General features: G+C 51.2%; 1 protein-coding gene across 1 annotated transcript in view; it reads right to left on the bottom strand.

Moving 5' to 3' along the window:
• gtdc1 (glycosyltransferase-like domain containing 1) overlaps positions 1–16,465 on the bottom strand; it is a 41,634-nt gene that overhangs the window by 2,657 nt on the left and 22,512 nt on the right. Inside the window, exons 5-9 of the mRNA XM_084443449.1 lie at positions 15,208–15,474; positions 6,323–6,432; positions 4,262–4,406; positions 884–954; positions 68–159 (exon numbers count right to left, since the gene is read on the bottom strand). Of these exons, the coding sequence (XP_084299575.1) occupies positions 68–159; positions 884–954; positions 4,262–4,406; positions 6,323–6,432; positions 15,208–15,474 (685 nt within the window). The remainder of the gene's footprint in view (positions 1–67; positions 160–883; positions 955–4,261; positions 4,407–6,322; positions 6,433–15,207; positions 15,475–16,465) is intronic.

Below are 16,465 nucleotides of genomic sequence, written 5' to 3'. Positions count from 1 at the left end.
AAAAGGGGGGAAAAAAAAGAACTTTCCGACAGGTCGCTGTCGTGCTAGCGGCGCTAATGCTAATTACCGTGACGCGGCGTGTCCTCGCCAGGTCGGGCCGCCTGCACAGTCCCCTCAGTCTCCTAAACAGCTGCTCAGGTGTGGAGTACAGATACTCCTCTGGCCAGCGGCACACAGGGGCGAGAAACAGACAACATGCATCTTTAATGGGACACAAACCTCAAAGCGTGGACTAGATACGCTCACTTTTCTAATTAAAAACACACGGAATGCTGAACTGGGACAGGTTTTACATAATTGAACCAGGATTCTTTTTAAAGATTCAAATTATTTATGCAAATCTTATTGCAGGGAGAAGCCGTTATGGACTTAAGGATCAGGTAAATGAGGACGATGGGTTTTCTCTCTCTCTTTTCTTGTCTTCGAGGCTGGGTAGCTGCCGTGTGACTGTTCTACTCTGCTCTGCTCTGCTCTGCTCTGCTCTGCTCTGCTCTGCTCGGCTCGGCTCGGCTCGGCTGGGCTGGGCTGGGCTGGGCTGGGCTGGGCTGGGCTGGGCTGGGCTGGGCTGGGCTGGGCTGGGCTGGGCTCTGTTCTGTTCTACTCTGCTCTGCTCTGCTCTGCTCTGCTCTGCTCTGCTCTACTCTACTCTGCTCTGCTCTGCTCTGCTCTACTCTACTCTACTCTACTCTGCTCTGCTCTGCTCTGTTCTGTTCTACTCTACTCTACTCTACTCTGCTCTGCTCTGCTCTGCTCTGCTCTGCTCTGCTCTACTCTACTCTACTCTGCTCTGCTCTGCTCTGCTCTGCTCTGTTCTGTTCTTTTCTGCTCTGGACGATTCTCACGCGGTTTCAAAGTGCAGAAGAAGAAGAGTGAGTGTTTCTACCTGGGAATAGTTCAGGATAGACCAGCGCCTTGGGGCAGAGGGGGTAGCAGCCACAATGGACCGCCTCCAGCCTAGAGAAACATTCAACAGTCATGATTCACGCAACGCTCTGATATCAATGGCCATAAAAAAGTAGCGTGAGCCCCAGTTTTTACTAGATACTATAATTGCCGTGTCAAAAATCCATTCCCTGACAATGTGTGCAGCAGGCCCAGCGAGGCCAGATGAAAGTTGTTTCCTCTGTCCCCCCAAAATTGGAAACTGAGCGTTATATCTGCCATTAATAATTGCGCGAGCTAAACAGCGTTGTCAGAATGGGCTCCATTGTGTTTCTGTTGACATTGGGTTTCTTTTCATGCGCATTTCAGAATAAATGGAGCCGGGCTGGAAACGTCCAGGGGGGGGGGGGAGAGAGAGCGCCCCCGTCGAAACACTTCCCAGCAGCCCTGAGACCAGCGGAGGAACACTTCCCTCAGACCAGGAGACCAGCGGGAGGAACACTTCCCTCAGACCAGGAGACCAGCGGGAGGAACACTTCCCTCAGACCAGGAGACCAGCGGGGGAACACCTCCCTCAGACCAGGAGACCAGCGGGGGAAACACTTCCCTCAGACCAGGAGACCAGCGGGAGGACACTTCCCTCAGACCAGGAGACCAGCGGGGGGAACACCTCCCTCAGACCAGGAGACCAGCGGGAGAAACACTTCCCTCAGACCAGGAGACCAGCGGGAGAAACACTTCCCTCAGACCAGGAGACAGAACCAGCCAACGGGCAACGCTACAGCGTTTAAAACACCATTACACAAGAACTGGACCAAAATCCTAATAACTTACTTATTACATGATCGTCTCGTGAAATATAGAATAACTCGAGTTGGAATGAAAACGTGTGTGTGCCCCGTCGACTTCCGCCCGCAGATTCAACCCATCTGAACCTCGTTGACCGGCGCACATTTCAATATTTTGTAGAAAAGGACATGTATATTTGATGAGTCCTCAATCTCGGCGCTCGCCATCACCTCGCTCCATCAGCCCGGGCGAGCGCTCTCTAAAGACATGCATATTTAAACACGCAGATTAGCTCCCAGGAGTTTCATTTCATGGGACTAAAACAGTGGATCGGAAAAGAAAAAAAAGGAGATTATGATGATGTTATGTGATGAAAATACGATACTTTTCTTTTCTAGACCGTACGTCAACACTTGGCAAACTGGCAGACCCACTACTGTACAGTATGTGGAAAAGGATGGTTGAAAATAACATAATTAAACATTTACACAAAAATCCTGTTACCCCACTACCCTAAAACGCTGTCCTTCCCCTCCCAAAACAAAGGTGGCGCTGTACATGAAGATCAACAGTTTGTTCCAGGGCAACAGGGTCTCGATGAGTGAATCTACCTTTCAGGCACCGTGATTAGTTTATGCTTTCTAATCAAAGAGCATTTGCCGTCATCCCAAAGAATAGCGGTGCTAATGGGGGTAATTTCAAGGTAGGGAGACGCCGGCGCCGTTGGTCGATGACATCACGGTCTGTGCACGCCGTTATTAAGGTCAGTTTCCGTTTCACCGCCGTAATGTGTAAGCGTGCAAAATGGTTATCAGCCTTTTCATCTCAAATATAATTAGCTGATAATTTTTTGCCGAGCTAAATTACTTCTTCACTTCGGGGCATGAATAGGCGTCTGCTCGCATTGCCTGCCCGTAATTAATCAGATTAGGGCCAAATTCAACAATAATGAGGACGGAACACATTGGTGACACCTCAGTGACGCCGTGCGACTGGGTCCTCGGCGCCGGCGCTGTCCAGAGGCCCGAGGTGTCGCTCATCCTAGCGTGCAGCGACCATAACTGTGTTTCTAATGTTGTTTTGAACGTTGAATAAAGCTCATCTGGAGCTCTATTCTGTGCCCTGGAAGGAAGGACGATGAAATGAGCTCTTAATACTCGGCTCTCAAGAGAGAGCCACGTCCATATCACATCCATTGTGTGCGTTTCTGTGCATGTACCTAAAACACACAAACACATTACACACGCACACACACACACACGCACACACACACACACACACACACACACACACCGATGTGAGTGCTATAAATAGCGCCGGGTGGGAGGATTGCGTGTCTCAGATCCCCTCGGTCGGGATCAAAGGAAGAGAACATGGCTGTGGAGGAGGAGGAGTCTCTCCCCCAGAGAGACGTCTCCTCTCAGACGCGCGAGGACAGTCTCTCCTCCTCTCTCCTCAGCCGTAATTAGCGCTTCATTATCGCTCACCCTCCACGCCTCCTCCTCCTCCCCTCCTCACTCCCTCACGCACGTTTCCACACCTCCTCCTCCCTGCGCCTCCTCACTCCCTCACCCTCCACACCTCCTCCTCCTCCTCGCGCCTCCTCACTCCCTCACCCTCCACGCCTCCTCCTCCCTGCGCCTCCTCACTCCCTCATCCTCCACACCTCCTCCTCCTCCTCGCGCCTCCTCACTCCCTCACCCTCCACACCTCCTCCTCCTCCTCGCGCCTCCTCACTCCCTCATCCTCCACGCCTCCTCCTCCCTACGCCTCCTCACTCCCTCACCCTCCACGCCTCCTCCTCCCTGCGCCTCCTCACTCCCTCACGCCCACTTCCACGCCTCCTCCTCCCTACGCCTCCTCACTCCCTCACCCTCCACACCTCCTCCTCCCTGCGCCTCCTCACTCCCTCACACCCACTTCCACGCCTCCTCCTCCCTACGCCTCCTCACTCCCTCAAGCACGTTTCCACACCAAGTCCAGCCGTCAATCGCCCCCTCCCCCCTCCACTCCCCCCCTCCCCCCTCAGATGTGGACCGCTGAGGGGAGAAGTAGCCAGCAGGCCGGCGCTCAGGAAAGATCACAACCTCGGTATCTACTGAGGCCTCGATACGTCTCGGCTCGACCTGGACTGCAGGCGTCTGACCGGAGCCATCAAACGGGCCGGCCAGGTGACTGAAGTCTGGGGTTGAGGGGCCACGGAGCTCTGATCATGGAGCTGCTGTCTGGAATCTCCCTCCAGGTACAACGAGGGTGTTCTCATGAGCTGCCTAGAACCTAGAACCAAGAACCTAGAACCCTCAGTAGAGCCTCCTGGCCCATGTTTTCATCTGTCTTCTGTTTGCTCGTCTCTCTCAGACACATGTTTTTAGAATGGGCAACAGAAATAATAGAATATTTTTGGGGTGCAAAACAGCAATGCCAGAAAGATTCATACGCAACATGGGTATGGATGCTTCCGGTAATCTGAGTAAAAATATGTGCACGTAGTTCACAAAAGACAATTCCTACAGTTCGATTGCATTCAGAAGGGAAACCTCAACTGTTTTGAGTAGCTTTCCTAACTGGACTGAAAAGAGCGGGAACTCACATGGCCACTCCGAAGAACTCGTGCTTGGCCGTGGACACCACCACGTCCGCCTGGCACAGCACCGCCAGGTAGCGCTCCTTACTGGACACAAAACCCCAGGTCACGATGTGGCCCTCCAGCTGACCCCTGACCTCTGCAAAGACATCTGGACAAGGACAGAGGGAGGGAGAGAGGGAGGGAAGGATGGGGTAAGAAAGAAAGAGAGAAAGAGAAGAAAGAAAGAAAGAGAGAAAGAGAGAAAGAAAGAAAGACAGACAGACAGACAGACAGACAGACAGACAGACAGAAAGAAAGAAAGAAAGAAAGAAAGAAAGAAAGAAAGAAAGAAAGAAAGAAAGAAAGAAAAAGAAAGAAAAAGGAAGAAAGAAAGAAAAAAGAAAGAGAAGAAAGAGAAGAAAGAGAGAAAGAGAAAAAGAAAGAGAGAAAAAGAGAAAAAAAGAGACAGAAAGAAAGAAAGAAAGAAAGAAAGAAAGAAAGAAAGAAAGAAAGAAAGAAAGAAAGAAAGAAAGAAAGAAAGAAAGAAAGAAAGAAAGAAAGAAAGAAAGAAAGAAAGAAAGAAAGAAAAAAATAAATACTGTAAATAGAGACAGAGAGACTCTTCTCAAACTCTTTCTTACTTTTCTGGTTGGGATTAAACAGAATGATTTGATACGTCTTCAGCTGATTGGACTAAAATAGCAGAGAGCGTTGCTCTTTGTCCGTATGGCCCAATCAGTGCACTGGCTCGTTTCATGAACTGCTTATTAGCCAAAACAGAGCAGAGAGTAGAAGTCAATTAGATTCCCATAGAAGAGAAGTTGGCCTAATGGGGTGTAAATTAAATGAAATAATGCAACCAAATGCATGTCATTGAGGAGCCATCTGCCGTGACATTTGAGATTCATAATGAGTGCCGTGCTGCTGCGTCCTCGCTCAAAAGTGATGATGGGAAGAAGTCTGGACGGCGGAGTGTGAGGGGGGGGTGGGGTGGGGCAGGTCAGCGAGGCAGAGAGGGTCCGTTAGCCCCCCCCCCCCCCCTTAAAGAGACGTCTGCGCTCAACGAGCCCAAAGAGACGGAACTAAGAAAGTTACTCTTCTACAAAAACGACCTAAAGTCTCGGGTGGGTGTGTGATTTACGTCCGTCTGATATAGGGCCCACTTCATAAGAGAACGAATAACAGGTAAAGGGGTTGAACATAATCAATGCGGTGACCCTATTAAGAAAATCAAAGTCGATTAAAATTGTCCTAATGTGATTGCCTTCCGAGCAATCATAAACGTAATTACTGAATATGAGGAAAAATTTACGGCCTCTACTTTTTCATCTGTTTATGCTCCTATAAAAGTTTACATCCCAATATAATAGAGTGTGCTTCCTGTAACACGGTGTCTGCTTGGAGCCACGGCCGAACGTGGATTCATTCACTTAACACTCCTCAGTAAACACAAGAGAAGTCATTATACCATCATCTTCCGCTAATGGGGAGTGTATTTTATCAATTAAAAACTGTCCAGAGGGCGAACAGCACTGGCATGTCACGTGACCTTAACCCTTAATCTAATCTAATAACCAATTACATTTAAAGCCAGACTATTTACGTTCGCCTTGGGCACAACAACTTGAAATGTGTTGCGAAGCAAAACTTTTAAAAAGGTGAGCGAAAAGTCACCCGACACGCAGTTTTCAAATGAGCGCCATCTTGAGACGATCCCAGCTAGTCTTTGTGTGTGTGTGTGTGTGTGTGTGTGTGCGTGTTTGTGATTGTGTGTGTGTGTGAGTGTGAGTGTGTGTATGTATGTGATTGTGTGTGTGTGTGTGTGTGTATGTGTGTGTGTATGTGATTGTGTGTGTATGTGTGTGTGTATGTGTGTGTGTGTGTATGTATGTATGTGAGTGTGTGTGTGTGTGTGTGTGAGCGTGTGTGTGTGTGTGTACCTGGCACATCTGTGAATGTCTCCCCCAGGACAGACAGTTGAAAGGCCAGGCCGCTCTCTCTCAGCTTCAGCAGGGTCTTGAGTGTGTGTGTGTGTGTGTGTGTGTGTGTGTGTGTGTGTGTGTGTGAGCGTGTGTGTGTGTGTACCTGGCACGTCAGTGAAGGTCTCCCCCAGGACAGACAGTTGAAAGGCCAGGCCGGTCTCTCTCAGCTTCAGCAGGGTCTTGAAGAACAGCTGGGGGTCTTTGTCATGTTCCCTTCAAACCACAGAGCAAACAGAGTGAGTCTCTCTTGATGCTGTTCACATGGGGGTCCGGGGGTCACATGATCATCACCTACGAGCCACATGGTCCTAACCAGGACAGCTGGGGGCGGTCGACACGCCTGCTCAAAGACAGCGCTCTGATTTGCACCCACACACACACACGCACGGACACACACACACACACAGACACACGCGTGCGTGCGGTAGCCCGGGTTGTAGGCGGCGCCGGGCAGCGAGCAGGATCACAGAGATCCCCGGGGGTCGTTTGATTCGAACGCAGCGCCGCGCCAGGTGTGGAGATCAAACGGGGCTGACGGTCGCCGGCCGTCCTTCATGTCGGCGCCCGGGAGGCGGAGCTCCTCGTTGACACAGACGCCCCGCGGCGCCACCGGTCTGTCCCTCGTCCCCCGCGCCCGTCGTCCAGGGCGGGCGGGAGGTAGAAGGGAGCATGGCGAGCCGACACCGGCGGTAATTACCAATAATTAACAGCTAGCCTGTGGACTCACACCTCTCCCTGTGAAGTCCGGTGACGTTAATCAGCGCTGAACGTTAGCTGAACATTAGCAGTAGCGTAGTGGTAGTGTACTTTATTGATTCCCGGGGGGGGAATCACACATGCATGTTCAATGTCGCACCTCCTAGTGTCCTAGTGTCGGTTCTGTTTGACCTCCTAGCGCCCTATTTGACCTCCTAGTGTCCTAGTGTCGGTTCTGTTTGACCTCCTAGTGCCCTGTCAGTTCTGTTTGACCTCCTAGTGTCCTAGTGTCGGTTCTGTTTGACCTCCTAGTGCCCTGTCAGTTCTGTTTGACCTCCTAGTGTCCTAGTGTCGGTTCTGTTTGACCTCCTAGTGTCGGTTCTGTTTGACCTCCTAGTGTCGGTTCTGTTTGACCTCCTAGCGCCCTGTCGGTTCTGTTTGACGCCGGTTCCGTTGTAATAACAGATGAAGGGATGAGTAGGTGTGAAAAAAAAACAAAAACATCCCACAATATGTCCTCTCTAGAACGATCTGATCTAGACCAGCGGCGCTGCAACTGGGAGAAGTGTGTCATGAACAGTAGGGGGCGCTCGCCCTAGAGGGGGGGGGGGTTAACAGGGTGCAACATGGCAGCCCCCCTAACCCCCCCGCCCCCCACCTCTCCCTGATGGAGCTAGTACAAAAGACGTAGCCCCCCCCCCCCCCTCCCAAAGGCACTAGACATTAAAACAAAAGCACCACACACACAAATGCATCTGTTTCACTACTCCCACTCATTTCATGGGAGTTCAAACGTCTCTCCGTAGGTCGTTTGGTCAGAGCTCCAGAGCCGCTCCGCCGTGGTCGTGCGTCACGCCGTGCGTGCGTGCGCCGGTGTGAAGGTCAACCGGGCCGTACGAAGCCGAGCCCGGGCTCTCTCTCTCTCTCTCAGGGACTTCTTTAGGTGAGGTATTAGTGAGGGCTTATTTCTTCTCATTTCCAGCGACTCCCCCGTGGGTAAAGAGCTCATTCTCTTATTTCCTGCCCGTTTTAACTCGTCATGCGAGCCGTGAATCCCTATTCCCTCATTACTGATACAGGGAGGGGGAGGGGCCGGCGCTGATAACGATGCTCCCTTCCCCCACTGAGGCACAATGACTGTTAATTAATGTGTGGGATATGACAGTCTGGAGGAGCCTCCTGCGCAAAAAACACACACACACACACACACACACACACATACACGCACGCACACACACACACGCACCTACGCACACAAGCATGCACACAACACGCACTCTCTCTCTCTTACACACACGCATGCACAAACACACAAACATGCATACAACACACACACACACTCTCTCTCTCACACACAAACATGCACACAACACACACACACACACTCTCTCTCTCACACACACACACACACACGCACACACCTCCCCGTATCGCTGCGAGAGCCCTGACTCCCCACTGATGACCTAGATGTTTTAATGAGGAGCGTTAACCCCCAGCGACAGTCAGCTAAGTCTGAGCTGCCCTCCCCCTGATTACACTGAGTGACAAACAAAGACTACGTGGCATCGTCACCTAATCGTCCCCTACGCTGTCCCCTGTCCTGCTTATCTGCCGCCGACACAAACGGAGGTCGTTAACCGCGTTTAACGATACCTTCGACCGTTTAAGGTAACGTCGTTACAACGTAGTTTGGTTTCATTGGATCTTTCACCTCAACCAATCCCTGGACGCCTCGGGTGACTTGTTTTTGTCATCTACAGTTACATTACAGACATGGAAACATCACAGACATGGAAACATCACATTACAGACATGGAAACATCACATCACAGACATGGAAACATCACAGACATGGAAACATCACAGACATGGAAACATCACATTACAGACATGGACACATCACATACATGGAAACATCACAGACATGGAAACATCACATTACAGACATGGAAACATCACATTACAGACATGGACACATCACAGACATGGAAACATCACATTACAGACATGGACACATCACAGACATGGAAACATCACAGACATGGAAACATCACATTACAGACATGGAAACATCACATCACAGACATGGAAACATCACAGACATGGAAACATCACAGACATGGAAACATCACATTACAGACATGGACACATCACATACATGGAAACATCACAGACATGGAAACATCACATTACAGACATGGAAACATCACATTACAGACATGGAAACATCACAGACATGGAAACATCACATTACAGACATGGACACATCACAGACATGGAAACATCACAGACATGGAAACATCACATTACAGACATGGACACATCAAAGACACATGGAAACATCACATACATGAAAACATCACAGACATGGAAACATCACATTACAGACATGGAAACATCACATTACAGACATGGAAACATCACAGACATGGAAACATCACATTACAGACATGGAAACATCACATTACAGACATGGAAACATCACAGACATGGAAACATCACATTACAGACATGGAAACATCACATTACAGACATGGAAACATCACAGACATGGAAACATCACAGACATGGAAACATCACAGACATGAAAACATCACATTACAGACATGGACACATCACAGACATTGAAACATCACAGACATGAAAACATCACATTACAGACATGGACACAGACATGGTCAAACTTCAAGTGGCTCATTGTTGCCGTTCTTTTTATTTCCTCCTTTCATTCTCCTGTTAACCCAGATCCCCCTGTAGTCCTCTCCTCCTCTCCTCTCCTCTCCTCCTCTCCTCTCCTCCCCCTCCTCCTCCTCTCCTCGGAAGGCTTGCTGGGGAGAGCGCTCCACCCCTGTGACCTCAGAGAGACTCATGAGGAGAGAGATGATCAAGTGAGGAGTCTCTCTTCAGCGTAGAGACCTCATTAATATGCATAACTCACCAGCCCAACAGAAAATAAGATCCTCTCATTTAGAAACCTGATTAAGAATTCTCCTTTATGCTGCACCCAAGAGGTGCATTTTAAAATTCAAACAGTATTTACTCCAACGCACAATCACACAAGAACCCAACGAGCCCAATCACGCCAGAACCCAACGAGCCCAATCACACCAGAACCCAACGAGCCCAATCACACTAGAACCCAACGAGCCCAATCACGCCAGAACCCAACGAGCCCAATCACACCAGAACCCAACGAGCCCAACCACACAAGAACCCAACGAGCCCAATCACACCAGAACCCAACGAGCCCAACCACACCAGAACCCAACGAGCCCAATCACACCAGAACCCAACGAGCCCAATCACGCCAGAACCCAACGAGCCCAATCACGCCAGAACCCAACGAGCCCAATCACGGAGGAACCCAACGAGCCCAATCACGGCAGAACCCAACGAGCCCAATCACCCAACGAGCCCAATCACGCCAGAACCCAACGAGCCCAACCACACTAGAACCCAACGAGCCCAATCACACTAGAACCCAACGAGCCCAATCACACCAGAACCCAATCACGCCAGAACCCAACGAGCCCAATCACACAAGAACCCAACGAGCCCAATCACGCCAGAACCCAACGAGCCCAATCACACCAGAACCCAACGAGCCCAATCACACCAGAACCCAACGAGCCCAATCACACCAGAACCCAACGAGCCCAATCACACCAGAACCCAACGAGCCCAATCACACCAGAACCCAACGAGCCCAATCACACCAGAACCCAACGAGCCCAATCACGCCAGAACCCAACGAGCCCAATCACACCAGAACCCAACGAGCCCAATCACACAAGAACCCAACGAGCCCAATCACACCAGAACCCAACGAGCCCAAGAACCCAACGATCCCAATCACACCAGAACCCAACGAGCCCAATCACACCAGAACCCAACGAGCCCAAGAACCCAACGAGCCCAATCACACCAGAACCCAACGAGCCCAATCACACCAGAACCTTAATTAAGGGACACTTGAAAAACAAAGAATCGGTTAAAACTAGGAGCGATTATGACCACCGAGCAGAGTAGAGTAGAGTAGAGTAGAGTAGAGTAGAGTAGAGCAGAGCAGAGCAGAGCAGAGTAGAGCAGAGCAGAGCAGAGTAGTGCAGAGTAGAGAAGAGTAGAGTAGAGTAGAGTAGAGTAGAGCAGAGTAGAGTAGAGCAGAGTAGAGCAGAGTAGAGTAGAGTAGAGTAGAGCAGAGCAGAGTAGAGCAGAGTAGAGTAGAGCAGAGCAGAGTAGAGTAGAGCAGAGTAGAGTAGAGTAGAGCAGAGTATAGCAGAGCAGAGTAGAGCAGAGCAGAGCAGAGCAGAGTAGAGTAGAGTAGAGTAGAGCAGAGCAGAGCAGAGCAGAGCAGAGCAGAGCAGAGTAGAGTAGAGTAGAGTAGAGTAGAGCAGAGCAGAGCAGAGTAGAGTAGAGTAGAGTAGAGTAGAGCAGAGCAGAGCAGAGTAGAGTAGAGTAGAGTAGAGTAGAGCAGAGCAGAGTAGAGTAGAGCAGAGTAGAGTAGAGTAGAGCAGAGCAGAGCAGAGCAGAGCAGAGCAGAGTAGAGTAGAGCAGAGTAGAGTAGAGCAGAGCAGAGTAGAGTAGAGCAGAGCAGAGTAGAGTAGAGTAGAGCAGAGCAGAGTAGAGTAGAGTAGAGCAGAACAGAGCAGAGCAGAGTAGAGCAGAGCAGAGCAGAGCAGAGCAGAGCAGAGTAGAGTAGAGTAGAGTAGAGCAGAGCAGAGCAGAGCAGAGTAGAGCAGAGCAGAGTAGAGTAGAGTAGAGTAGAGTAGAGCAGAGTAGAGTAGAGTAGAGTAGAGTAGAGCAGAGTAGAGCAGAGTAGAGCAGAGCTCTAGGGCTCTTTATCCATTTCTGAGGTGATCATGTCTGGGGTTGACGATGCGAGAGGCTCTACATCCAAATGCAAGGGCAGACGAACAGTTATATATCAATAATTTAAATAAGTTATATAATAATTTAAATAACAGTTATATAATAATCATTGAAATGATAAGAGGTACTTCAATGATCCCACAGGGAAATTGCACCCCCAGATAGCAAGCGGATGTGTAATGATTCTGGGCCATATATGGGCCGGAACTAAGCCACAAGGGCCAGATCCGGCCTGTATATGGCCCAGATCCGGCCTGTATATGGCCCAGAATGTGACGAACGAGGGACGAAGGACCAACGAATAATCGCACAATCAGGAACAAAGTCTGTTTGGAAACCGAAAATACAATCTACGGTAAAGCGGATTAAAAGAAATCCAAAATGGTGATGAAGTGTTAGGCTGCGTGTCTCTCCCTCTCTCTTCCCCTCAGGAAATACGACGGACGACCTCCAAAGGTCCGCCCCCACCTCAAACGGCGGCGTGGTACTGGAGCAGCCGTCTAGAGATTAGCTAAACATTCACACTCTCCGAGTCGTCTCTCTACGGGAAACCCATACCCTCCAACTGTCCCGTTACCATAGATACACTCCAACTGTCCCGTTGCCATAGCAAACAAGTGGATGAAGCTGAAAAGCATATTGTGGGCGAAATGTCTCGATCATGCTCCTAGGTTTAACTTTCATTTCCTGTTCCTGTTTCAGCCTAAGTGGGTCAGCCGGGGTCACCCGGGGTCAGGGCGCGCCAGGGGGAATGCCCAGGAGGAGCGCCAACTCGGCTCCGCTGCTCGGCTCGGCTGGCACAGCCCTGCTGGTGGTGTGGCCGCGTGTGTGTGTGTGTGTGTGTGAGAGAGAGAGTGTGCCTGAGTGTGTGAGAGTGTGTGTGTGCGTGCGTGTGTGTCTGCGAGTGTGTGTGTGCGTGCACGAGCATGTGTGTGTGTATCTGTTTGCGTCTGTGTGTGGGTGTGTGTGTGTGAGAGAGAGAGAGTGTGTGTGTGTGTGTCTGCGAGTGTGTGTGTGCGTGCACGAGCATGTGTGTGTGTATCTGTTTGCGTCTGTGTGTGGGTGGATGTGTGTGTGTGTGTGTGTGTGTGTGTGTGTGTGTGTGTGTGTGTATGCGTGTAGGAATGTGTGCGTCTGCGCGGACGAACGGGAGTTTATGCGTAACGACCGCTGGCCCAACTGACCGGCGGATTATATCATGGCGATACATCAGACGCTCGGATGACGTCACGCCTCCACTCACCTTACGCCGTGACCATGCCCTCAGCGGCCGGCGTCCTGCGTCCAAAACAGCCACCTCATCCCTAACGTCATCCTGGATGACCACGGATTTTCCACCCCCCCCCCCCACCCCCCCCTGGCTGGCTGACCCTCCTCATGGTCAGTGGTGTGATCACGCGTCTTGATTGGTTTGTTTGTTTGTTTTTTTCAATCAACATACAGGGAGAGAGGGAGAGAGAGAGAGAGAGAGAGAGAGGGAGAGGGAGAGGGAGAGGGAGAGGGAGAGGGAGAGAGAGAGGGAGAGAGAGGGGGGGGGGACGGAGAGAGAGAGAGAGAGAGAGAGAGAGGGAGAGGGAGAGGGAGAGGGAGAGGGAGAGAGAGAGAGAGAGAGAGAGAGGGAGAGAGAGAGAGGGAGTGAGAGGTCCCAGGTCATCTCTGTCTCATCCTCCATCCTCTCTGACTCATCCCTCCATCCTCTGTCTCATCCCTCCATCCTCTCTGTGTCTCATCCCTCCATCCTCTCTCAGACTCATCCCTCCATCCTCTCTCAGACTCATCCCTCCATCCACTCTGTCTCATCCCTCCATCCACTCTCTGTCTCATCCCTCCATCCTCTCTCAGACTCATCCCTCCATCCTCTCTGTGTCTCATCCCTCCATCCTCTCTCAGACTCATCCCTCCATCCTCTCTCAGACTCATCCCTCCATCCTCTCTCTCTACCGGTCAGCGGCTGTAACAAGACGCTCCTGTAATCTGAGGGATCCAGGCCACACACAGATTAACAACCTGCTACCACGAAGAGGGTCCAGAGAGAGAGGGAGAACGAGAGAGGGGAGGGAGAGAACGAGAGAGGGGAGGGAGGGAGAGAGGGAGAACGAGAGAGCCCCCGCCATGGAGGGAGAGAACGAGAGAGTGGAGGGAGAGAGAGGAGGGGGGGGTTGAGGAGGATGAAATGGAACGAACTGCAAGCAGCTTCCATCGGGGAGATTATCTGGACAGCCCTCTCTCTCTCTCTCTCTCTCTCTCTCTCTCTCCCCCTCTCTCTCTGTCCCTCCCTCCCTCCCTCTCCCTCCGTCTCTCAGAGTAAATCCTAATTTAGCCCAGAATAAAGCCAGCGTTATGAAGCTTGGATGTTGGGAGCGATAATCCATCTGTGTTTTGCTCAGTTTAGACGAGATTACAGGACGGGTGCTTTTGTCACCGATAGGAGGGCGAGTGAAAAACAGACGCCCGACGCAAACAGAGGGGTGGGGCGGGGGGCGGAGGAGGGGGGGCGACGGAGGAACCGACCAGCGACGGCGGCGGTGGCGTTGCCAGCCAGGACACGCCTCCCCGGTGGTCTTTGCGGTTGTTAATCTGATTTACAGACGTGTTTTGGTGAGAAAACGGAGCGTCGCTGCTAAAAGCGGGACAGAGTCAGAGGATAGAAATGTGAATCCACAGCGAGGCTGTTCTGTCTCTACAAGAACCCTGAGGCAGAGAGAGAGAGAGAGAGAGAGAGAGAGAGAGACAGAGAGAGAGAGAGAGAGAGAGAGAGAGAGAGGATGAGTCATGGAAGTCAAAAAACAAATAATAATAGAATAACATGCCTTCATGAAACAGACCAGGCCCGATATGGAGGATTGTGATACTTCCCCCTAAACGTGTGACTATTTTATGAAGACCTCCCTGTCACAAATATACAAAATATACAAAAAAACTGAGCCATGCGTTGAGCCATGCGCTGTCGTGTGGGAGGTACGTTCAGGTCTTGGGTAGCCAGGTTCATTAGACTGAGGGATGCGTGTCTGATTGGTTCCTGAGTCGTGCCACATGCGACGCCAGCAGCTGCAGGCGTGGTGATGCGAGTGTGCAGAGTCTGTTGGGCCTCGTGTGTAGTTGCTGCGGTTGTGAATCTCAGACAGACGTGTTGATGTGGTAGCATGCTAGCCTTCACGCTACGTTTCGAACACGCTTGTTTCATCTATTCAATCAAGTTCAATTTTGAGTGATACGTCTGTATCTATGAAAGGTTATCCTGAAGAAGAATCAAAACTATAAGTGTTAAATTGAGTGGCGTGAGTGTGTGTGTGTGTTTGTGTGTGTGCACGCGTGTCTGTGCATGTGCGAGCGTGTGTGAGTGTGCATGCGCATGTGTGTGTGTGTGTGTGTGTGTGTGTGTGTGCGTGCGTGTGTGTGTGTCCCGGTCTTACTGTAACTCACCATCTGTGTGGCCAGACTATGTGGAGAGGTCTGGTCTGGGCCTCTGCTCCTCTGCTCTCCTCCTCCTCCTCCTTCTTCTCCTCCTCGGCTCCCCTCCCCTCCATGGGGTCACACAGCGCCTGGCCCGGGCCCACTTCCTGACCCAGCACAGCGCCCCCTGGCTCCGGGTCCAGGCACAGCGCTGTGGCAGCTGGAGAACCGCTGAGGGGAGCGTCCTCACTTCCTGGTTCTGAGCGTCGGAGGCGGAGCTTGTGTTCAGGAAGAAGCCTGCAGGGAAACGTGAGGAGGTGATGGATCCTTATTAACTACTAATGGCTTGCATCTAGACACATTGGGGGGAAAAATGGTGGAATGGAATCTACAAGTTATTATACAGTCTGTGAATTGACCCGACTGTAAAAATAATAAAAATAATAAAAAATAATAATAATACTTATAATAATAATAATAATGGAGAAATCTGGACTACACACAACTACACACAAAAAACACACACACACACACGTGCACACACGCTCGTGCACACACACACACACGTGCACACGCGCTCGTGCTGACGGTTTGCAGATCAGAGAACAACTGCGTCCCGTCTGAAGACAAGCGAAGGGTCTTCCTCCCGACGCCACGGGAGCGCCGCTTCTCTCCGTCATCACGCTCCTCCTCGGAGGGGGAGAGCGAGCTGGAGAGACCAGCAGCAGAACAAGCACGGAAAGACGTGATGTCATCCGGGGCGGAATGGGAAACACATTGGGAGCGCTGGCACCGGGGCAAGTGTTCGTGGCCGGGGGGGGAATTTATGAAGGCAGGACCGTCGCCTCGCATGCTAGAGCTGCTCGAGAGCGTCTGGTTCCTCTAGTTCAGGGAGGAGCTGCTCTAGAGCGTCTGGTTCCTCTAGTTCAGGGAGGAGCTGCTCTAGAGCGTCTGGTTCCTCTAGTTCAGGGAGGAGCTGCTCTAGAGCGTCTGGTTCCTCTAGTTCAGGAAGGAGCTGCTATTGAGCGTCTGGTTCCTCTAGTTCAGGGAGGAGCTGCTCTAGAGTGTCTGGTTCCTCTAGTTCAGGGAGGAGAAGGAGCTGCTCTAGAGCGTCTGGTTCCTCTAGTTCAGGGAGGAGAAGGAGCTGCTATTGAACGTCTGGTTCCTCTAGTTCAGGGAGGAGGCAGAGCTGCTGTAGAGCGTCTGGTTCCTCTAGTTCAGGGAGGAGCTGTTCTAGAGCGTCTGGTTCCTCTAGTTCAGGGAGGAGCTGTTCTAGAGCGTCTGGTTC

This window comes from Borostomias antarcticus (assembly GCF_949987555.1).
Source record: "Borostomias antarcticus genome assembly, chromosome: 9".
Taxonomy (NCBI): Eukaryota; Metazoa; Chordata; class Actinopteri; order Stomiiformes; family Stomiidae; genus Borostomias; species Borostomias antarcticus.
The sequence above is the reverse complement of the archived record's forward strand: the minus strand, read 5'-3'. Positions and strand labels throughout refer to the sequence as shown.